This window comes from Platalea leucorodia (assembly GCF_965183815.1).
Source record: "Platalea leucorodia genome assembly, chromosome: 24".
In the NCBI taxonomy this organism is placed as follows: Eukaryota; Metazoa; Chordata; class Aves; order Pelecaniformes; family Threskiornithidae; genus Platalea; species Platalea leucorodia.
The window spans coordinates 3,274,295-3,296,694 of NC_138846.1; the positions used below are offsets into that span (position 1 = coordinate 3,274,295).

Consider the following 22,400-nt stretch of genomic DNA (forward strand, 5'->3'; position numbering starts at 1 on the left):
TGCCGCTTCCCAGGCTCCGGGGCGGAGGAGGGGGGCCAGGAAAGGGGGGTGCAGCCCCGGGGGAGGCCAGAACGGGGCCAGAGCCCCGCAGCGCGGCTGCCCACGGGTGACCCGGTGCCACTGACACTCGGGGGGCACCGGGGAGGGTGGGTGCTGGCTCCAGGCCGGCCTCGGCCGTTGTTTTCTTCTTCTGGCCGCAGGTCGCTTCCCCGGGGCCAGCCGCATTCCTGGGCGGCCACCGGCCACTGGCACCCCTGGCCCTGGGGTGGTCGCCAGCGCTGGAGCCGCTGCCCCGGCGGGGACCCCAGGCCCGGGGTGGGGGGAGCCGTGGCGGGGCACGCACACGCGTGTGCTGCCGGGGCTGTGGACACGCGTGGACACGTGTGCGTGCCCCAAAAGGCGGGGACGGGGACGGGGCAGCCCGGGACACGCAGCCAGGAGGGGCCGGGGGCCTGGCGCTGGCACCAGGGAGGGAGGGCGTCACCGTCGCCCTGAGCGAGGCAGAGGTCGGCGTGTGCCGGTGCACGCCGGCGTGCGGCACCCCAGGGTGCGGCGGGAGGGGACAGGAGGGGACGTGGCCGTTGTTGACTGTACACAGCCCCCACCCGTGGCGTCACCCGCCACCGGGCCCGGCCGGTTCCCCGCGGCCGCCGGCCCCATATAACGCCGGTGACGCCGAGGCCGGCGGGGGACACCATGGAGGGGGCCGGGGCACCGCGGCTGGCGGAGGCTGAGCGGGAGAGTCTGCTGGGCTCCGTCCACGGCGTCTCAGGGCCTGGTACCGCTGGCGGGGACACGGGGACGGGGACACCAGCGGCCTTTTTGGCCCCAAAACGGGGCCAGGAGGGGGGACGGGGACGGGGGAGCGGCCGGGGTTGGGGACGCGGGGGCTGCGGGGCGGCTGGCGGCCGGGCCGGGGTGACGGTGGCCTGTCCCCACAGTGGTGACGGCCACCCGCATGGCGGGGGCGGCCATGTACGAGCTGGTGCGCGTGGGGCACGCCGAGCTGGTGGGGGAGATCATCCGGCTGGAGGGGGACATGGCCACCCTCCAGGTCTACGAGGAGACCTGTATCCTGCGGCACCGCCTGTCCCCGCGTCCCCTCCCCGCCACCCCTGCCCTTCCCTGTCCTCTGTCCCCCCATCCTCCCGTCCCTCCTGTCCTTCTCCATCCCTTCACCCCCCTGTCCCCTCCCGTCCCCCAGCTCCCCGTCCTGCCCTTCCTTTCCTCCCCGGCCCCCTCCCTGCCTGCCCCTGTCCCCCCTCCTGTCCCTCCGCTCCCCCTGCCCTGTCCTGCCTCGTCCTGTCCCCGCCGTCCTCTGCTGTCCCCTTGTCCTGTCCTCCCTGTCCTTCCCTGACCCCCCCTCCTGTCCTATTCCCTTGTCCCCTGTCCCCCCCGTCCTGTCCCTGCCCTGTCCCCCCCATCCTGCCCTGTCCCCCCACCTTTTCCTGCCCTTTTGCTCCCCCCGGCCCTGTCCCCATCTCGTCGGTGGCCTTTCCTGAGCGCGGGGGCAGCGGGGGTGCGGGTGGGGGACCCGGTGCTGCGCACGGGGAAGCCGCTCTCGGTGGAGCTGGGGCCCGGCATCCTGGGCTCCATCTTCGACGGGATCCAGCGCCCGCTGCGGGACATCGCCCAGCTCACCCGCAGCATCTACATCCCGCGGGGCACCAACGTCCCCGCGCTGCCCCGGCACCTCACCTGGGACTTCGCCCCCAGCAAGAACGTCCGGGTGAGCGGGACCCCCCGGCGGGGCGGTTGCCCATCGGCGTGTCCCCATGTGCCTCCCGGGGACGTGGGGACACCCCTTCTCCCAGCGCCCCCGGGGGGGACGCGGCCCGTCCCCGTCGGGGTCCCGCATCCTCACGGCTGCCCCCCGCCAGGTGGGGAGCCACGTCACCGGCGGTGACATCTACGGGACGGTGATGGAGAACTCCCTCATCCAGCACAGGATCATGGTGCCGCCCCGCAGCCGGGGCACCGTCACCTACGTCGCCCCCCCCGGGCACTACAGCGTCTCGGTGAGGGGGGACGGGGGGCGGCGGGCGGCGGGGCGATGGGTGGCGGGGTCCCCTGTCCCCGCTGCCCTGCCCGTCCCTCCCGTCCCCGCAGGACGTGGTGCTGGAGCTGGACTTCCAGGGCAGCGCGGAGAAGCTGACCATGCTGCAGGTCTGGCCGGTGAGGCAGACCCGGCCCGTGGCCGAGAAGCTGCCGGCGAATCACCCGCTGCTGACGGGCCAGCGGGTGCTGGACGCCCTCTTCCCGTAGGGACGGGGAGCGGGGTGGGGGACAAGGGTGGGAGATAGAGCTGGGGATTGGGGACGGGGATGGCGTTGGGGGACAGGGATGGAGATGGCGATGGGGCTGGAGATGGGAATAAGGGACAGGGATGGGGGGACAGGGATGGGGGGACAAGGATGGGGGACAGGGACAGGGATGGGGACAGCAACAGAGCTGGAGATGGGGAATGGGACAGGGAGAGGGGACAGGGATGGGGATGGGCAACAAGGAAGGGGGACGGGGACAGGGACGGTGTTGGGGCTGCGAACAGGGACAGGCGTGGGGACAGTCCTGCTGGGGGAAAGGGGCTGGGGGCTGGTGGGTGTCACTGGGGGGGTCACGCTCACTCCGGACAGTCCCCAGGAGGGACGGGGATGGGGACCGGGGTCCCCCCTGCCTCCATGGGGACATAGCGGGGTGCTGTCAGGGGACTGCAGCCGCCGCTCTCCACTGTCCCCACGCGTCCCCATCCCCAGGTGCGTGCAGGGCGGCACCACGGCCATCCCGGGCGCCTTCGGCTGTGGCAAAACCGTCATCTCCCAGTCCCTGTCCAAGTACTCCAACAGCGACGTCATCGTCTACGTGGGCTGCGGCGAGCGGGGCAACGAGATGTCCGAGGTCCTGCGGGACTTCCCCGAGGTGGGGACGGGTGGCACGGCGGCGGGGTGGTGGCCAGCCGGGCGTCGCGGGGCCGGTGGCCGGACGGTGACGGTGACGCCGTCCCCAGCTCACCATGGAGGTGGACGGGAGAACGGAGACCATCATGAAGCGCACGACGCTGGTGGCCAACACCTCCAACATGCCGGTGGCCGCCCGCGAAGCCTCCATCTACACCGGTGGGTCGGGGGCTGCTGCAGCCGGGGGGGCATATGTATGGCTCGTGTGAGCATGCGCGGCCTGCGTGAGCGCGCACGGGCACACGTGAGTGTGCACATGCCACGAGGCCACTCGTGCACCCAGCCACGTGCATGGGTGGGGGCACAGGTGGGCGGCCGTGAGCTCGCCGGAGCGCGCAGAAAGCGTGGGAAGGGGGCGTCAAGCGTGCGAGGGGCGTGCGCCGAGCGTGCGAGCCGCGTGCCGCCGGCGCAGGCATCACGCTCTCCGAGTACTTCCGCGACATGGGCTACCACGTCAGCATGATGGCCGACTCCACCTCCCGCTGGGCCGAGGCGCTGCGCGAGATCTCGGGGCGCTTGGCCGAGATGCCGGCGGGTGAGCGTTGGTCCCGGGGAGGCAGGGGAGAACCCCTCGCTCCTCCGCCAGCCCTGAGGCCCCGGTGAGGAGCTCCGGCCGCCCCGGTGACGCCGCGCTCCCCACAGACAGCGGCTACCCGGCGTACCTGGGCGCCCGCCTGGCCTCCTTCTACGAGCGCGCGGGGCGAGCGCGCTGCCTGGGCTCCCCTGCCCGCGAGGGCAGCGTCAGCATCGTCGGCGCGTGAGTGCGGGGGGCCGCGGGGCGGGGCGGCATGGGGGACCCCCACCCTGGGCACCCCGCCGAGCCCCCCGCCTGCTGTCCCCCGCAGCGTGTCCCCGCCGGGAGGGGACTTCTCGGACCCCGTCACCTCGGCCACGCTGGGCATCGTGCAGGTGAGCGGGGCGCACAGGGGAACCCCATCCCGGCGCAGCCCCCCCTGATCCCTCGTGTCCCCCCCCCAGGTGTTTTGGGGGCTGGACAAGAAGCTGGCGCAGCGCAAGCATTTTCCCTCGGTCAACTGGCTGATCAGCTACAGCCGGTACCTGCGGGCGCTGGAGCCCCACTACGAGGGGCTGCACCCCGAGTTCCCCGCCCTGCGCAGCCGGGCCAGGGAGATCCTGCAGGAGGAGGAGGAGCTGGCCGAGATCGTCCAGCTGGTCGGCAAGGTGGGATGGGACGTGGGATGTGGGATGTGGGATGTGGGATGTGGGATATGGGATGGGACTGGGGTGGGGATGGGGAGATGGGATGGGAATGGGGATGGGGGAGGTGGGATGGGAATGGGGATATGGGATGGGGACAGGAGGGGATGGAGATGAGGATGGAATGGGGGATATGGGATGGGGTTGGGGTGGGGATGAGGATATGGGATGGGGATGTGATGAACGGGGACGCGATAGGATGGGGACGTAGGATATGGGATGAGATGGGGATGGGGACAGGGGATAGGGACCCCAGACCCGTCCCCCCGCAGGCGTCCCTCGCCGAGGCTGACAAGGTGACGCTGGAGGTGGCGAAGCTCCTCAAGGACGACTTCCTCCAGCAGAACGGCTACTCCTCCTACGACAGGTCCCCCCGCAGCCCCTGGTCCCCCCGCAGCCCCCAGCACCCCCATAGCCCCCCGGTACCCCCTGGCCCCCGCCCTGACCCCCCTGGCCCCCCCAGGTTCTGCCCCTTCTACAAGACGGTGGGGATGCTCCACAACATGGTCACCTTCTACGAGCTGGCGCGGCACGCCGTGGAGGCCACCGGGCTGGGAGAGCGCCGCGTCACCTGGGCCACCATCCGCGAGAACCTGGGGGACATCCTCTACAAGCTGAGCGCCATGAAGTTCAAGGTGGGCATCGGGGGGCTGTGACCCCCATTGGGGGGGTGCAGGGGGTGATGCCACCGTGTCCCGTGTGTCCCCAGGACCCGGTGAAGGACGGCGAAGCCAATATCATGGCGGCCTTCGCCCAGCTCAACGAGGAGATGCAGGCGGCTTTCCGCAACCTGGAGGACTGAGGGGGGGCAGGAAAAGGGGGGTACGGGATGGAGGGGTCCCCCCAGGAGTCCCCGGCCCAATAAAGGGCCCGAGGAGGCACTTGGCCTCCAGGTGTGGTTTTCCTGCGGTGGGTGGGAGCGTCCGGTTCCGTCCCCGCGGGCGCTGGCACCGGACCCTTGCCGGGGGGGGCGGGGGGTCCCTTTCCTGCTCCAGCCGGGAAAGGAGAGGGGAGGAAAGCCGGGGGGGTCGGGGGGGGCAGCGCCCTCGGGGCCTGGGAGGATCTGGGGGGGTCGATGTGGTTTGGGGGCTGAGCTGCCCCCCTGGCGAGAAGCCCCCTTTCTCCAGGCTGAGCCCCGGTGGATTCGGTGCACGTGTGGGGGACCCCGGCGCGGGGGGCAGGGACGAGCTGCCTGCGGTGGGGCAGCGGTGGGACACGGGGGTGACTGTGACCCCCTGGACCACCCCGAGCATCCTCTGGCAGTGGGGACAGTGATGGGACACAGTGGGGACAGTGACCCCCTGGGGGACACATGGAGGTGACAGTGACCCCCTGGGTGGGACATGGGGATGACAACGACCCCCTGGGTGGGACACGGGTGACAGTGACCCCCTGGGTGGGACATGGGGATGATGAGGACAACTTGGGTGGGACACGGGGGGGGGACGGTGACCCGCTGGACCATCCCCAGGCGTCCTCCAGTGGCGGGACACGGGGGTGACAAGGGAGGTGACAACACCAGGACTCGGGGGGGGGACACAACCCACGCAGCCGGGTGCTGCGGGTGCCTTTGGGGGCCCCCAGGGCGGACACCGGGAAGGAGCCGCCCGCCGCAGGGCTGGATCGGGCCCCTGGGGGGTCCCTATGCGTTCTCCCCGCGGCGCTGGCGGGGTCTCCCCGGGGACGCCCCAAGCCAGGGGGACCCCGGCGTGGGGGGCGTGGGGCGCCCCCGCGGGGGCCCCGGCGGCCCTGGGGGGGTCCAGTGTCACGTCCCGCCCCCGGCCGCCCCGGCCCCCGCCCCGCCCCGCCCCGCCGGAGCCGCCGCCCGGAGATGTGGGTGCTGCTGCTGCTGCCCCTGGGGCTGGGCTCGGCCCTGCTGCCCCCCGGTGGGTGCCGCTGGGGGGGCTGGGGGGCCCAGGGGGCTCGGGGGGGGTGCTGGGGGTGCAGGGGGTGCGGGGAGTGCAGGGGCTGCTGGGGGTGCAGGGGGTGCGGGGAGTGCAAGGGCTGCAGGGGCTGCCGGGGGGTGCAGACGGTGCTGGGGGTGCAAGGGTGCTGGGGGGGGGGTGTGTGCTGGGGGTGCAGGGGGTCCGGGCGTGCAGAGGGTGCTGGGGGACCGGGGGGGGCTGGGGTGTGCAGGGGGTGCAAGGGGTCCGGGGGTGCCGGGGGGTGCCGGGGCACCGGGAGCACCGCGGGGCACTGGGGGGCTGCAGGAGACAGCAGGGCTCGGGGCTGGGGGCGATGTCCCCGTCCCTGTCCCTTCCCACGCCCCTGTCCCTGCCCCCGTGTCCCTGTCCACGTCCCCATCCTGGTCCCGGTCCCGGACCGGACCGGCGGTGGTGGCGGTCCCCGAGTGTCCCACAGCGGTGAGTCCCTGCCACGGCCACGCCGCGGGACGGTGGCAGTCGCCAGGGTCCCCGGCAGTGTCCCCCCCACAGCCGTGGGATGGTGACAGTCCCCAGGGTCCCCGGCAGTGTCTCCCCCATGGCTGCGTGTCGGTGACAGTCCCCAGGGTCCCCGGCAGTGTCCCCCCCACAGCCGTGGGACGGTGGCCGTCGCCAGGGTCCCCGGCAGTGTCTCCCCCATGGCTGCGGGACGGTGACAGTCCCCAGGGTCCCCGGCAGTGTCCCCCCCACAGCCGTGGGACGGTGGCAGTCCCCAGGGTCCCCGGCAGTGTCTCCCCCATGGCTGCGGGACGGTGACAGTCACCAGGGTCCCGCACCGGTGGGTATCCACACTGGGTGGGTGCCGGTGCTGGTGACAGTCCCCGTTGTCCCCAGGCCCCTCGGCGTTGTCCCCGTCCTGCGGCCCAGCCGAGCCAGCCACGGGCCATGGTGACCCGTCGGAGGGCTGCCGGGTGTGCCACAGCCCCCACCGCGGCCAGGCGCAGGCCAACGGCACGCTGGGTGCCAGCGTCACCCTGGGGTGCCCCGCGGCCGGCGTCCCCCTGGGCCCGCTGCTGGCCGTGCACTGGCGCTTCTGGGGCGGCCCCGCGGGCACCGGGGCCACCGTCTGCAGCCAGCGCCGCGGCCGCCTCTGCTGCGACCCACGCTACCGCGACCGCGCCACGCTGCGGGCGCCCAGCGGCACCCCGGGGGTGCTGGTCCTGCGGCGCCTGCGGGACGAGGACGCCGGCACCTACACCTGCCTGCTGCTGGGCGAGGACGACTGCGCCTGCGGGGAGGTGACGCTGCTCCTCGGCGGTGGTGAGTGGCGGTGGGGAGCCCCTCACCCCGGCCTTGGGGCTGCGGGGACGATAGGAGCCCCTCACCCTGGCATCGGGCCTGGGGGTGCTATAGGAGTGGGGGGGCAGTGGGAGCCCCTCACCCGGGCCTGGGGGTGCTATGGGGGTGGGAGCCCCTCACCCTGGCGTCAGGGCTGTGGGTGCTATGGGGGTGGTAGGGGGTAGGAGCCCCTCACCCCGGCCTCAGGGCTGTGGGGAAGGTGCGAGCCCCTCACCCTGGCGTCGGGGCTGTGGGTGCTATGGGGCTGGTACAGGGTGGGAGCCCCTCACCCTGGCGTCGGGGCTGCGGGGACGCGGGCAGACCCTGAGCTGGTTCCCCCCCCCAGGTGCCCCCTGCAGCCCCCCCTGCTCCGGGGCCCCCCCTCGTGGCAGCTTCGGCCTCGGCCTCCTCCTCCTCCTCCTCCTGCTGCTGCCGCCGCCGGCCCGCGGCCCGTGACCCCGGAGCGCGTGTGCCTGTGCACGTGTGCGCGCGAGCGTGCACGTGTGCGCGCGGGCACGTGTGTCTGTGCACGTGTGTGTGCCTGTGCATGTGTGTGTGTGAGCGTGCGTGTTGGCGTGAGCGTGCGCGTGAGTGTGTGTGTGCACATGTGTGCGTGTGCAAGGGTGCACAAGGGTGCGCGTGCGGGTGTGCGAGGGCAGCGTGTGTGTGTGGGGGGGTATGGGGGTGCACACGTGGGGGTGTGTGTGCTCGGGGGCGTGCACACGCGTGTGCACGAGCGTGCCCGGCCCCGTGTGACAGCGTGCGCGCAGGGGTTGTGCGTGCCCGCCTGCCAGGGCACACGCGTGTGCGGCGCGTGTCCCCCCCCGCGTCTGCCACCCGGGTGGTGGCACCAGGGACAGCCCCAGCGGTGACCCCCGGGACTCACCCCCAGTGTCCCCAGTGTCCCCAGTGTCCCCAGTGTCCCCATTCCCAGTATCCCCGTCCTCCCCGAGCCCAGTGTCCCTCATGTCCCTGGTGTCCCCATCCTTGGTGTCCCCAGTGTCCCCCATGTCCCCATTGTCCCTGTCCCCCATGTCCCCATTGTCCCTGATGTCCCCATTGTCCCCCATGTCCCCCATGTCCCCATTGTCCCCCATGTCCCCATTGCCCCTGGTGTCTCCAGTGTGCCCCATGTCCCCATCCCCAGCGTCCCCGTCCCTGATGTCCCCGGTCTCCCCGGTGTCCTGTCCCCAGCCAGGTGGCCGCGGGGTCCCCAGCCCTGCCCGGGACTGATCCTGCCCGTGGTGATGGCACCCACTGTCCCCAGGGTGCTGGCGCCCCGACAGGGGACGCGGGGGGGACCCTGGCTGTGTCCCCTGCCGCCCCGGTGTCACCCCGGGGGGACGCTGGCGGGGACAAGCCTTCGCTGCGTCAGCACCCAGAGCTTTCCCCACATTGTGTCCCCGACAATGGCAGTGCCACGTGCGTGGCCTTGCCCCCCCGGGCCCCCTGTCCCCTTCCCGGAGGGACAGAGGGACAGCGGGACAGACGGCCATGGGGCACCCGGCTGGCGGGTGCTGAAGGTGAGTGAGTGGCTGGGGGTGGGTGCCGGGGGGGTCTGTCCTCGGTGTCCCCAGTGTCCCCAGCCGCCTCCCAGAGGTGCCACCCCTGGGCCACCCGCGGTGTCCCCTGAGGCGCCACCCCCATCTGCCCCAGTGTCCCCAGCAGTGCCACCCCCCGTTTCTCCAGAGCCCCCTTAGATGCCAGCCTGAGTGCCCCCAGTGTCCCCAGAGCTGCCACCCCCGGGGACCCCCACATCCCTCAGATGCCACCCTGGCTTCCACTGACAGCCCCCGTGGTGTCCCCATGGGTGTCCCCAGCGTCCCCTGGAGATGCCACCCCCGGGTACCCCCGTGTCCCCCGGAGATGTCCCCATGGGTGTCCCCAGCGTCCCCTGGAGATGCCACCCCCATGTACCCCCGTGTCCCCTGGAGATGTCCCCATGGGTGTCCCCAGCGTCCCCTGGAGATGCCACCCCCATGTACCCCCGTGTCCCCTGGAGATGTCCCCATGGGTGTCCCCAGCGTCCCCTGGAGATGCCACCCCCATGTACACCCGTGTCCCCCGGATATGTCCCCATGGGTGTCCCCAGCGTCCCCTGGAGATGCCACCCCCGGGTACCCCTGTGTCCCCTGGAGATGTCCCCACGGTTGTCCCCAGCGTCCCCTGGAGATGCCACCCCCGGGTACCCCTGTGTCCCCCGGAGATGTCCCCAGCGTCCCCTGGAGATGCCACCCCCGGGTACCCCTGTGTCCCCCGGAGATGTCCCCTGTGTCCCCTGGAGATGCCACCCCCAGGTACCCCCGTGTTCCCCGGAGATGTCCCTATGGTTGTCCCCTGTGTCCCCTGGAGATGCCACCCCCGGGTACCCCTGTGTCCCCCGGAGATGTCCCCTGTGTCCCTTGGAGATGCCACCCCCTAGGTGCCCCCCTCCTGCTGGAGATGTCCCCACGGTTGTCCCCTGGCGCTGTCACCCCCGGGTCCCGCCCGGGGGGTGGCAGCAGCCCCACAGCCCCTGCCCGGCGCAGGGGGATGCCGGCGAGCGGGGGGCTGCTGTGCGGGGCCAGCGGCCTGGCCCTGCTCCTGGCCGCCACCGCCACCCACTTCTGGCTGCAGCGCCGGGCGCCCGGTGGCACCGCCAGCCTCGGGCTGTGGCGCGCCTGCCTCGGGGGGCACTGCCGCCCCCACCCCGGCACCCCGGGTAGGCACCGGTGAGATGAGCTGTGCACGGCCTCTGTGGGTGGGGATGGGGGTCACTGCTGCACTGAGCTGTGCCTGGTCTCTGCAGGGTGGGGATGGGGGGTCACTGCTGCGCTGAGCTGTGCCTGGTCTCTGCAGGGTGGGGATGGGGGGGTCACTGCTGTGCTGAGCTGTGCATGGCCTCTGTGGGGTGGGGATGGGGGGTCACTGCTGCGCTGAGCTGTGCATGGCCTCTGCGGGTGGGGATGGGGGGTCACTGCTGCGCTGAGCTGTGCATGGCCTCTGCAGGTGGGGATGGGGGGGTCACTGCTGCGCTGAGCTGTGCATGGCCTCTGCGGGTGGGGATGGGGGGGTCACTGCTGCACTGAGCTGTGCATGGCCTCTGCGGGTGGGGATGGGGGGGTCACTGCTTCGCTGAGCTGTGCATGGCCTCTGTGGGGTGGGGATGGGGGGGTCACTGCTGCACTGAGCTGTGCCTGGTCTCTGTGGGCGGGGCACGGGGCCACCGTCCTGGGCATGCAGCCGCTCGGGGTCCCGTGTCCCCAAGGTGTCCCCAACGCCTTCCCTCCCCTTCCCCAGCCTTATGGGAGGCCACGCGGGTGCTGATGCTGCTCTCGGTGCTCACCGCCGCCGGCGGCCTCGCCCTGGGGCTCTCTGTCGTGGCCAGCGCTGCCCGGCGGGCACGTGCCCGTGTGGCCGGTGTCACCCTGCTCCTGGCTGGTACGTGGGGACGGGCTGGGGCACACGGGCCTCGGGGACTGTCCCCAGGGGAGTCACTGCTGCGCTGAGCTGTGCCCGGTCTCTGCAGGGCTGAGCTGTGCCAGTCACTGCTGCGCTGAGCTGTGCCTGGCCTCTGCCCGCCCGGCTCGGGGCTCGCAGGCCGGGCTGGCCCGTGCTGCTGACCCGTCCCCTCTGCCCGCAGGTCTGCTGGCGCTGCTGGGGCTGGCGGTGTACACGGCCGGCACGCTGAGCCTCCTGGGGCCGGCCCGCACCGCCTGGCGCTTCTCCTGGTCCTACATCCTGGGCTGGGTCGCCGTCGTCCTCACCAGCTCGGCAGGTAGCGGTGCCCACGGGGCCTGGTCACGGCTGTGCTGAGCTGTGCCCGGCCTCTGCAGGGCTGAGCTGGGCCCAGCCACGTGCCCAGGGCACCCGTGGGTGGGGGGTGGCAGCGAGGGCCCCCATGGCCACACCGAGCTGCCCCACGCCCCGTGGCCTCCTCTCTCCTCCCCAGGGCTTTTCCACCTCTGTGCCGCCGCCAAGGACCCGTCTCCGGAGAGCTCTGAAGCGGTGGGTGCCTGAGGGCCCCCGGCGCCTCGGGAGGCCCCTGCTCCCACCCTCGCCCCCACCCTCCTGCCCACAGGAGGCGGGTGGGGGCACCCTGGGGTGTGGATCACTGCTGTGCTGAGTTGTGCCCGGTCTCGGCAGGGCTGAGCTCCCCCTGTTCTCCCACCCCCTCACCCCCACCCCTGTTTTTCCTCCTCCTTTCCCCCCTCCCGACTTTTGCTGTGCCAATAAACGGCCGTGCCCCCCCGCGGGCTGCGCTGCGGTGTCCGCTGGGATTTGGGGACCCCAAATTTGGGGGGGGGGGGGGTGTTAGTGCCAGCCCACGGCGCTCCCCCTTCCTCTGCCCCAGCGCTTGGGCAGAGACAGGGATGTTTGTGGGGTCTCAGCGTGGAGGGGTCTGAGGGGGGGAACTGGGAGGCACTGGGAGAGACACGGGGGTTAATGGGAGACCGTGAGGGAGGGGGAATGGACTGGGAGGGACATGAGGGTCACTGGGAGGCACTGGGAGGGGTACGGGGGTGTCACTGGGGTGCAGTGGGGACGATAGGCTGGGGGGGCATGGGAGTCACTGGGGGGCAATGGGAGGGCACGGGGGGTGTGGGCGACCCGGGGGTGGTTACGGGGTGGCCGCCGGGGCCACCGGGGGGGCGGTGACGGGGGGGGTGACGGGGACACCGGGGGGTGGGTACCGGGGGGTGGGTGACGGGGAGGGCTGACGGGGGGGTGGGTGACGGGGGCCCCGTCTGAGGCGGGGAGGCAGCGCCCGGGTGGGGCCCGCCGCGCCCCTCCGCGCCCGTCGCCCCTTTAAGGCCGCGCCCTCGGCCCCGCCCCTGCCCCGACCTGACGGACCGGTCCGCCCCGCCCGGCCCCACCCTGCCGGCCCCACCCCCGCAGGCCCCGCCCCCGGCCCCGCCCCCCGTCCCGTCCCGGCTCGGAGCGGCGCAGCACCGGCCCCTCCGCCGCGCTCGGCCCGGAGCCGCCCGGTTCGGCCCGGTGCAGCCCGGAGCGGCCCGGTCCGGCCCGCTTTAGCCCGGGAAGGCTCAGCCCGGTCGGTGCCGGTGCAGCCCGGTCCGTGCCGGTGCCCCGCGGTCCGTCCCGGTCCCGCCCGGTCCGGCTCGGTTCGGCCCGGTGCAGCCCGGTGCGGCCCGGATGGTGCTGGCCGGGGGCCGAGCAGCGCCGTGAGCCCGCAGGTGTCCGCATGGCCCCCCGCGGGATGCGGCCCGGGACGCCCTTCCTCCTCCTCCTCCTCCTCCTCCTCGCCGCCACCGGTAAGGCACGACCGGCACCGGGAGGGGGACGGGGACGCGGGGCGGGACCGGGACCCCGGAGGGGGGAACCGGCACCGGCAGCACCGGCTGCTCCGGGCTGGGAGACGGGACCGGGGCGGGGGCACCGGCTCCCTCGGGGCGGGGGCACGGGGGGACCGGGGGCTGCGGGACCGGGGGGCAGCGGGGCGGGGGGCCCGGGGCGGGGGCGGGCGAGCCCCGGGGGCGGGGGCGGGCGCGCGGGCAGGGCCCGCGGGGAGCGGGGTGCACACGCGTGTGCACGGGGGGGGGTGTGCACACGGAGGGGGGGGGTGTGCACACGGGGGGGTGTGTGCACGCGGGGGGGTGCACACGCGTGTGTGTGTGTACGTGTGTGCGCTCGCGTGTGCACCTGTGGCTCCGCGCACCTGTGGCTGCGTGTGGCTGCGTGTCCGTGTGCGTGTGTCCGTGTGCCCCTGTCCGTGCGTCCGTGTGCGTGTCCGTGTCCGTGTGTCCGTGCGCCAGGCAGGCAGGGTCGCGCCGCGCGTGCCCCCGCCGTCCCGCGGGCACCGCACACGCGTGTGCGCGGCCGCCGCCTGCGTGTCCGTGTGCGCGCACCTGCGCGGCCGTGGGGGGGACACGGGGGGGCACGCACGGCGCGGACGGGGCGCGCCCCCGGGGGACACCCGGCAGCGGGGGGTCCCCACCCCCTCCCCGTTGTCTCCCCCACGCTTGGGGGGGGCGCCCCCCCCCGAGCTGCGCCACGCTGGGTGCTGCACCCAAGGGTGCTGCGGGGGGGGGGGTGTGTCAGTGCCCTGCCTCAGTTTCCCCACTGGCGGAGGACCCGTGGGAACGGGCTGGGCGCCGCGGGGGGGGTAACACCCCCCCCCCCGATGACTCGCAGCCCGGGGGGGTCGGGGGCTTCATACCGCGAGTGGGGGGTGGCCCGGCCGTGGCCCCCCCCGGCCGGGGGCAGGGAGCCGCACCGAGCCCATAACCGGGCACCGGCGGCCCCCCGCCCGGGCGGGTGCTGCCACGCCACCCACGAGTGGGGGGGCGCGTGTGTGCGCGGGGCGAGCGCGCCCGTGCGATCGCACACGCGTGTGGGCGCTTTGGAGAGGGCACCGCGTACGCGTGCGTCCGAGGGGCACAAGCGCACACGCGTGTGCAGGCCCACAGCCCCTGTGCACGCGCCGAGGGGCGACACTGGTCTGTGCACACGCGTTGGTGTGAAGGCGAGGCTGCGCTTGCACGCCCGCGTGCACCCCCCGGGGCTCGCCCCCCGCCTCCCCCCGGGACCCCCGTCCCCCCGTCCCCCATCCCGCGGGCGCGAGCCCGGCCGGGGCGTGGGGGCCGTGGGATCCGGTTGAGCCGGTTCCCGGCTCCGTTCCCACGCGCTCGGCCCCGCTGGGTGGGGACGCCCCGCGGCAGAGGCCGCCCGCCAGCCCCGACGGCACCCGGCACCCACCCCGGCATCGGCACCCCGGCCCCGCCGGGACCCCCGGCCCCTCGGCACCCCGTCGCCACGCGAGGGGAAACCGAGGCAGGGCCCGGGCCTTGGGTGCAGCGCAGCCGTGACTCACGGCCCGGGCAGCGCCGCAATTATTTAATTAATCCGGCGACTAATCGGGGGGTAATTAGGCCGGGCATGGCGAGCGGCGCGGCAGGGGGCTTGGTGGGGAGGCCCCGGGGGCCGGCGGGGGCGGGAGCCCTCCGCAAGCCACGGCAGAGCCCGGCATGCGTGCCGGCCGGTTGGGCTGGCCATGCCGGCCCGGCCGCTTCCCCCGGCGTCGCCGAGCGGCTGGGCGGGCCCCGCGCCCCGCCCCGACACCCGCCGGCCTCGCACACGAGCGTGCGGCTGCCGGGCGGCCGGGGATACGGGAGCGCGCGCGAGGGAGCGTAGGAGCACATCGGAGCGAGCGCAAAGGTGCAAGCAGGCCTGAGTGCGTGCAGGTGTGCGCGAGTGTGTCTGAGCGCGCCCAAGCGTGCGTGAGCGTGCCCAAGCAGATGTGAGCACGGGTGGACGTGCCTGCGTACGTGTGAGCGTGCCCACGTGTGCGTGAGTGAGTCTATGCCGGCATAAGGATGCCCAAACATACGTGAGCATGTACAAGCATGCAGAAGCACGCCGAAGTGTGCACAACTCTGTCCAAGGATGTGCAAGCATGCCCAAACATGATGAGCATGCACAACCATGCACAAGCACCTCTAAATGTGCATGAGTGTGCGTGAGCATGTTCAAGCACGCATGGATGTGTCCAGGGGTGCACAATCATGCATAAGCATGTACAAGCGTGCTAGAGCATGCTGGAGTGTGCCTAAGTGTGCATGAGCATGCCTGTGCGTGTGCAAGTGTGCTTAAACATGCATGAGCATGTGTGAGTGTGCCTGAGCGTGCCTGAGTGTGTGCAAGCATGAGCACATCCAAGCATGCACAAGTGTGCCCAGCCATGCCCGAGTGCATCCAAACACACACGAGCATGCATGGATGTGCTGAAGTGCGTGTGCATGTGTGTGAGCACAACCAAGCACACGTGAGCGTGCGGAAGCTTGCCTGAGTGCTCATGAGCATGTGCACGCGTGCCCAAGTGCTTGTGAGCACACCCAGGTGTGCACGGGCATGAGAGTGCACCCATGAGCGTGTCCAAGCACACCCAAGCATGCATGAGTGTGCAAGTGCGCCTAAGCCTATATGAGTGTGCGCAAGTGTGCCTGGGCACATATGAGTGTGTTCAAGCATGCCTGAGCGTGCAGCTGTGCCTGAGCGTGCGTGAGTGCACCAAGGAATGCACGAGTGTGTCCAACCATGCCCGAGCCTGCACAAGTGTGCATGAGTGTGCGCAAGTGCACCCAAGTGATGGTGGATGCACCTAAGGACGTGTGAGTGTTCATAAGCACAAGTACGTATGAGCGCGCACAAGCGCACCTGAGTGTGTGCAAGTGTGCCCAAGTGTTCCTGCGTGTATGTGAGCACACCCAAAGAAATGCACGGATGTGTGCAAGCGCAAGTGTGCCCAGGTGTGCTGGAGCGTGCGCAAGTGTGCCAAAGCATGCCTGTATATATGAGAGTGCACCCAAGCATGCATGCACAAGCGTGCTGGAGTGTGCGCAAGCACACCTGCGCATGTGTGAGTACACCCAAACGTGCATAAGTGTGTGCAAGCGTGCCAAAACGCACCAAGCGTATGCGAGTGTGCCTGAAGAAATGCATGGACGTGTGCAGGCACAAGCATGCCCAAGTGTGCCAGAGCGCGTGCAAGCATCCCAAGCATGCCTGCACATGTATGAATGCACCCAGCATGCACATGCATGTGCAAGCACAAGTGTGCCTGAGTGTGCGCAAGCGTGCCCGCATGTATGCGAGTGCACCCAAGCATGCCTGGTGTGTGCAAGCACAAGCGTGCCCAAGTGTCCCGGAGCGTGCACAAGCGTTCTTGCATGTACATGAGTGCCAGCACGAGCGCGTGCAAGCACGAGTGTGCCGGGAGGACCGCGCGAGCACGCGGCGGCACAAGCGCGCCGAGCGAGCGCGCCGGTGCCAGCCTGGGTGCCCACAGGCTGCCGCTCGGGGGTGGTGGAGGTGGAGCGCAGCGTGACGGCGGTGCTGGGCCAGGACGTGGTGCTGCCGTGCCGGTACCGGGCGCAGGAGCAGGAGCAGGTGGTGCAGGTGACCTGGCTGAAGCGGGGCCCGGCCGGGCGCAGCGCCGAGGTGGCCGTGCTCAACCAGCAGCACGGGGAGCACGTGCAGGAGCCCTATGTCGGGCGGGTGCTGTGGCGGGCGGACGGGGCGCTGGAGGACGGCGCCATCATCCTGAAGAACGCCGTGCAGGGGGACGAGGGCGACTACGAGTGTCACCTCATCACCTTCCCCATGGGCAACTTCGAGGGGCGCCTCACCCTCAAGGTGCTGGGTGAGTGCCCGGGCGGTGGGCACGGGGCGGTGGGCGTAGGCTGATGGGTGGTGGGCACGGGGTGATGGGTGGTGGGCGTGGGGCGAGGAGGATGGGGCGATGGGCACGGGGCAATGGGCATGGGGCGGTGGGGAGGGGGTGGTGGGCGTGGGGCGGTGGGCACCGGGCAGCAGGCAAGCGGCGGTGGGCACGGGGCGGCGGGCGATGGGCACGGGGCAATGCGAAGGGGCATGGGAACGGGCAGAGGGGAACTGGTACTGGGCACCCAGTAAGTCGCACTGGGGACACAACTGCGGCAGGCGGGTCTGGGGTCACCGGTGTGGCAGAGCCCGGCAGCAGGGGCGGCGCCTACGAGTGCCAGTGCTGGTGTGGGTCTGACGCCGGTGCCGCCCGCAGTGCCGCCGCTGCCCATCCTGAACCCGGGGCCACCGCTGGAGGAGGGGCAGGGCCGGACGCTGGCGGCCTCGTGCACGGCGGAGGGCAACCCGGTGCCCTCGGTGCGCTGGGAGACGGAGGTGCGGGGCACCAACACCACGCGCCGCTCGGTGCACACCCGCTCCGCCTCCGTCACCAGCGAATTCTTCCTGGTGCCCGGGCGCAGCATGAACGGCAAGAGCCTGACCTGCGTGGTGGCCCACCCCGGCCTGCGCCACGAGAAGAGGATCACCCACCTCCTCAGCGTCGCCTGTGCGGCACCGGGGCATGGGGGGCACTGGGGGCACTGGGGATGTGGGGGGCATGCGGGGCACTGAGGGACATGGCGGATGTTGGGGGCATGGGAGACATCGGGGAGAATGGAAGGCGTTGAGGGACGTGGAGGACGTGGGGGGCACTGAGGACATGGGGAGCATGGGGGGCACTGAGGGATGTGGGGGGCATTGGGGAGGTGGAGGGTGTTGGGGACACGAAGGACACAGGGACTGGGGCACGTGGGGGACATAGGTGGCAGGGGGACACGGAGGGCATTGGGGGACGTTGGCATGGAGGACTTTGGGGACGTGGAGGATGGGGCATTGGGAATGGAGGAGACGCGGAGGACACTGGGGATGTGCGGAGACGGAAGGCACAGGGGGCACGCTGGGGACATGGGGGGCACGGCGGGACCACGGGACGTGGGGACCGTCCCTGCTCATCCCCCCTTGTCCCCAGACCTGTCGGACGCCTCGGTGCTGGGGCACACGGAGGAGTGGCAGGAGGGGATGGAGGGGGCCACGCTGACCTGCCTGGGGGACGGCAACCCGCCCCCCACCTACAACTGGACACGGTGAGGACGCTGTCCCCGTCCCCCGCGCCTGGCCCCGGCCTTGCCGTCCCCCCCGCGCGCGTTGGTGGCCCTGCCACATCCCCGCATGCCTCCCTGTCCCTGCCGTGCTGTCCCCTCGCCTGTGTCCGTGTCCCTGCTGTGTTCCCCGTGCACATCTGCGTCCCTGCCGGGTGTCCAGAGCACCTTCATGTCCCTGCTGTGTCCCCCGCCGGTGCCCATGTCCCTGCCTGTGCCGGTGTCCCCCGCCGTGCCCCCCTGCCTGTGCCCACATCCCTGCTGTGTCCCCCCTGCCCGTACTCACGTCCCGTGCCGTGTCCCCTGCCCATGTCCCCCACCTGTACCGCGTCCCCCCACCCATGCCCATGTCCGCCGTGCCCCCCCCACCGCGCCCGCGCCCGTCCCCACCGTGTCCCTGCCCAGGCGTGCCCGTGCCGAGGGCCTCGGCGGCGTCGAGCGTGGCAGGTGGTGCCGTGCCCGGGCAAGCCTCGCCGGGGCCGGGGCAGGGCGTCAGCCGTGGGAACCGGCAGCCCCAGCTTTGATGGCGGCGGCGGCGCCGCCCGCCCGGGCACGCCGGGGGCTGACGGTGCCGCCGCGCCGCAGGCTGAACGCCCCGCTGCCCGCCGGCGTGCGGGTGAAGGGGGACACCCTCGTCTTCCAGCGGCCCCTCGCCGCCGCCGACGCCGGGGACTACGTCTGCCGCGTCTCCAACCGCGTGGCCGCCAAGGAGGCGCGGGCCAACGTCAGCATCAAGGGCAGGGTGGCAGGTGGGCGCCGGGGGGGCCCGGGGCACCCGTGTGCCCCCGGGGTGCCGTGGCGTTGGGGTGGGGGTCCCAGGTGGTCGGCGGTGGTGGGAGCCTGGCTGGGGGGGGGGCAACGCTGTCCCGTGCTGCTTGCGTCTGTCTGTCTGTCCCTCCCCGGGGTCTCCTCCGTCTGCCCGCCCTTCCTGCCGCCTGCCCATCCCTTCCCAGGCACCCGTGTCTCCACCGTCCGTGTGTCCCCCCCGGACTCTTCCTACATCCATCCGTTCACCTCTCCTTCCCCAGGTGCTCCTTTCTGTCTTTTCACCCGTTTGTCCGTCTGTCTGCCCGTCCATCCATCCATCTTTCTGTCTGTCCTCTTGTCTGTTCTTCCGTTTGTCTGTCCATCCATCCACCCGTCCACGTACCGTCCATCCGCCCCCACCACTTCACTCTACCCATCCACCTCTCCCTCCATCCCTTCGTCCACCCACCCCTTTGTCCATCTGTCCGTCCATCCGTCCCCCTTTCACTTCTCCCTGCCCGCTCGTCCATCCATCCATGTGCCCATCCGTACACTCATCTGTCCCTTCATCCACCCGTCTGTCTACTCATCCATTTACTCATCCACCCACCCATCTACTCATCTCCCCGCTCACCCACCCATCCCTCCACTCATCCATCCATCTCCCTGTTCATCTGTCTGCTCGCCTATCTGTCCGTCCATCCTTCCGTCATCCATCCCCCTGCCGCCTCCCTCTGTCCATCCATCCCTCCACCCGTTGTTCATCTAACCACCCGCCCATCCTTGTACTTGTCCGTCCCTCCATCTATGGATGCGTCCGTCCGTCTGTCCATGGGTGTACTCGTCTGTCGATCCACCCACCCACCCATCTCTCCACCCCCCGCCTTCTCGCCCCCCTCACCGTGCCCGCCCGCCCCACGGGCGTCCCCGCAGACAACGAGGTGCGCAAGGTGGACCTGGTCTCGGCCTCGGTGGTGGTGGTGGGCGTCATCGCCGCCGTCCTGCTCTGCGTTCTCGTCGTCGTCGTCGTCGTCATGACCCTCTACCACAAGCGCAAGACCAAGCGCATCTCCGAGAAGTAGTAAGAGACGGGGAGAGGGGTGGGGGGCGGTGGGGGCTGGGGGGGCCCGTGCTGAGCGCGTCCCCCCGTGCCCCCAGCGAGGAGGAGCTGACGCTCACCCGGGAGAACTCCATCCGCCGCCTGCACTCCAGCCACAGCACCGACACGCGCACCCAGGTGGGGGCCAGCGGGGGCCGGGGTGGTGGGGTGCCCAGGGGATGGGGTCTTGGGGTGCCCAAGGGAATGGGTCTTGGGGTACTCATGGTGATGGGTGTTGGGGGGCCTGGGTGATGGGGCACCCAAGGGTGATGGGTCTTGGAGTACCCGGGATGATCGGTCTTGGGGTGCCTGGTCATGGGTGGTGGGAAGCCCGAGGAAATGGGTCCTGGGGTACTCAGGGTGACTGGATATTGGGGTACCCTGGGTGATGGGTGCTGGGATGCCATGGGTGTTGGGGTACCTAAGGAATTGGGTCTTGGGGTACTCAAGGTGATGGGTGTTGGGGTGCCCAGGGTGGTGGGTACCAAGGTGCCCCGGTGCCGGGTATGGGGGTGTTGAAGGAGGACCGGGGAGCAGGGTGCCCGTGGGGCTGGGCCGTGGGGCGCCCAGGGGCTGGGCGGTGAGGTGCGGGGTCTCACGGGGCTGCTTCAGCTGGAGGAGACGCTGCAGCTGCGTGCGGAGAGCCGGCAGGGCAGCCTGCGCGGGGACAGCCTGCGCGGGGACAGCCTGCGCGGCACCAGCATCTGCTCCGCCATGGTGAGAGCCGCGGCGGGGCGGGGGGCACGGTGGGGCGGGGGGCATGGTGCAGCCCCGCACCTGCACCCGGCCCGGGGCTGCGGCTGTCGGAGCGTGTCCTCCGCACGCTCCTGGGCAGGCACAGCCCCCCGCTTCTGGGTGCATGACCCCCTTCCATGGGTGCAAGCCCTCCCTCGGGGTGTGCAGCCCCCTTTCACGGGTGCATACACCCCTTGGGGTGTTCAAACCCCTTCCACGTGTGCAATCCCCTCTTTCACGTGCGCAAACCCCACTTCGCACGTGCAAACCCCCCCCCTTGCACATGTGCAATCCCCCCCCCCCTCCATGTGTGCAACCCCTTTCTGGGTGTGCAAAGCCCTCCCACCTGCACACACCTTTGCACGCCCATGCACCAAGCCCTCGTGCAGCTCCTTGCACCCGTGTCCCTGGCTGTGCCCCATGGCAGCACCCCAGCCCCATGGTGGTCCCTGGGGGTGTTCGTTCATCGGTGGTGACCCTGACCCATCCCTCGCCGCCGCAGAGCGAAGAGCCTGAAGGGCGCAGCTACTCGACGCTCTCGACGGTGCGGGAGATCGAGACGCAGACGGAGGTGCCGGCTGTGCCGTTGCTGCCAACCCCGGCAGGGAAGGAGCCGAAGGAGGAGGAAGAGGATGGTGGCGGCAGGGGGGACGACCCCATCAAGCAGGCCATGACCCACTTCGTGCAGGAGAACGGGATGCTGCAGGCCAAGCCCACCACCAACGGCATCTACATCAACGGCCGCGGGCACCTGGTGTGAGCCGTGCGGGGCCGGGGGGGACGTCCGAGGGACCCCCGTCCCCCCTGCGGCTCCCCCGGCTCTGCCTGCCCACCGGGCTGGCTCCGGTCCCCAGGCATCACCCTGCTGCTGGCACGGGGTCAGGGACACGCACCGTGCCCCAGGATGGGCTCCGGTCCCCAAGCGTCACCCTGCTGCTGGCACGGGGTCAGGGACACGCACCGCGCCCCAGGATGGGCTCCGGTCCCCAGGCGTCACCTTGCTGCTGGCACAAGGCTGGGGACATTCACCGGTGGCTGGCCAGAGAGGAGGTGACAGCAGCATCCAGGACCCACGGGCGCCGGAGCTGCCGGGCACCCACGGGCGTGGGGACACCCCAAGGACAGGACAGGGGCAGGAGCCCCCGCAAATATCCCTTCGGACTCCGGGTCAGCTCCTTCCCACGCGGCGCTGGGGACACGCGGCCGTCCCCGCTCGGGATGCGGTTTGCCGGTGGCACTTGGGACGCTTGTGTCCCCTCTCCCCCATGGCCCCCCAAAACCCCCCAAACCCCTGTGTTGCCCCCCCCCCCCCCAAAACTGCCAAGGGGACCCCCCGGGGCCGGGACCCCCTGGGCCTGGGGCTGGCGGCGGGGGTCCCCGGGGACAGCGCGCCCCACGTGTACATACCTGTATAGGACGGGGGCCCCCAGCCCCCCGCTGCTGCCCGGCCGCGCTTGTAAATAAACCCCGCGCGGGACCCTGGGAGCCTGTGTCGAGTGCTTCTGGTCTCAGCCGGGGGGGACGCGGGGACGCGGCCGGGGCTGGCGCTCACGGGACACTGCTCGTGCACGCGTGTGCAACGACGGCCACACCTGGGTGCTCCACCCGTGCGCCCGCTGGGCGCGCGGCTGAGCTGCGTGCAAGCGTGCGCATGCAGGTGGAAGCGTGCACGAGCATGCCGAAGTGTGCACAACCTCGTGCAAGCATGCACGAAGGCATGCAAGAACGCCCAAGCTCATGCACGCGCAAGCATGCACGAGCACGCGCAAGCACGCCCAAGCTCATGCGAGCGTGCACGAGCGAGCGCGAGCATGCACGAGCGTGCGCAAGCGTGCCGCCCGCGCCCTGCCCTGTGGTTTCGACGCGCCGAGGAGCAGGAAGCGGCCTCGAAGGCGGCCGCTGCCTTCCTGCCGCCGCCAGCGGGACGCCCCGGGCCCTCGAGGCTGCGTCAGGGCCCCGGGGCTGCCGCACTTCCTCCCCGGGGGCCGCTTCCGCTCGCCACCCGCCT

The 22,400-nt window shown here is 71.6% G+C and overlaps 3 protein-coding genes across 5 annotated transcripts; all 3 read left to right on the forward strand.

The window, feature by feature from the left end:
• Window positions 1–696: 696 nt before the first annotated feature.
• On the forward strand, window positions 697–4,974 carry LOC309600485 (V-type proton ATPase catalytic subunit A-like; the record flags this gene model as incomplete). The annotated part of the gene is made up of 14 exons (XM_082332876.1): window positions 697–778; window positions 942–1,070; window positions 1,515–1,729; window positions 1,881–2,018; window positions 2,110–2,261; window positions 2,754–2,916; window positions 3,005–3,113; window positions 3,367–3,489; window positions 3,597–3,711; window positions 3,800–3,863; window positions 3,933–4,136; window positions 4,445–4,539; window positions 4,636–4,807; window positions 4,882–4,974. The coding sequence occupies 14 exons, from the start codon at window positions 697–699 to the stop codon at window positions 4,972–4,974; spliced, it is 1,854 nt and encodes a 617-aa protein (XP_082189002.1).
• A 1,029-nt stretch (window positions 4,975–6,003) lies between these two features.
• Window positions 6,004–21,152, forward strand: NECTIN4 (nectin cell adhesion molecule 4; the record flags this gene model as incomplete). Its single annotated transcript, XM_082332888.1, has 9 exons — window positions 6,004–6,058; window positions 16,179–16,532; window positions 16,929–17,219; window positions 17,682–17,796; window positions 18,397–18,560; window positions 19,492–19,639; window positions 19,717–19,795; window positions 20,270–20,374; window positions 20,895–21,152. 9 exons carry the CDS (start codon window positions 6,004–6,006, stop codon window positions 21,150–21,152), a joined length of 1,569 nt encoding a protein of 522 aa, XP_082189014.1.
• Window positions 8,130–11,592, forward strand: LOC309600497 (lens fiber membrane intrinsic protein-like). 3 transcript variants are annotated; one of them, XM_082332891.1, is made up of 4 exons: window positions 8,130–10,104; window positions 10,673–10,813; window positions 11,016–11,150; window positions 11,325–11,592. In XM_082332891.1, the coding sequence occupies exons 2-4, from the start codon at window positions 10,699–10,701 to the stop codon at window positions 11,390–11,392; spliced, it is 318 nt and encodes a 105-aa protein (XP_082189017.1). In that variant the 5' UTR covers window positions 8,130–10,104; window positions 10,673–10,698; the 3' UTR covers window positions 11,393–11,592. The 3 variants fall into 3 exon arrangements, with proteins under 3 accessions (XP_082189017.1, XP_082189015.1, XP_082189016.1); XM_082332889.1 differs by having other exon boundaries at window positions 8,130–10,094; XM_082332890.1 differs by lacking the exon at window positions 10,673–10,813 and having other exon boundaries at window positions 8,130–10,094.
• Window positions 21,153–22,400: the final 1,248 nt, after the last annotated feature.

Bases quoted from the DNA above. Each gene is read 5' to 3' on its own strand.
- LOC309600497 (XM_082332889.1), top strand. From the start codon at position 9,200: ATGGGTGTCCCCAGCGTCCCCTGGAGATGCCACCCCCGGGTACCCCCG. The intron at 10,095-10,672 runs GTAGGCACCGGT...CCCCTTCCCCAG, and splicing joins CCCCCACCCCGGCACCCCGG to CCTTATGGGAGGCCACGCGG. The intron at 10,814-11,015 runs GTACGTGGGGAC...CTCTGCCCGCAG, and splicing joins TGTCACCCTGCTCCTGGCTG to GTCTGCTGGCGCTGCTGGGG.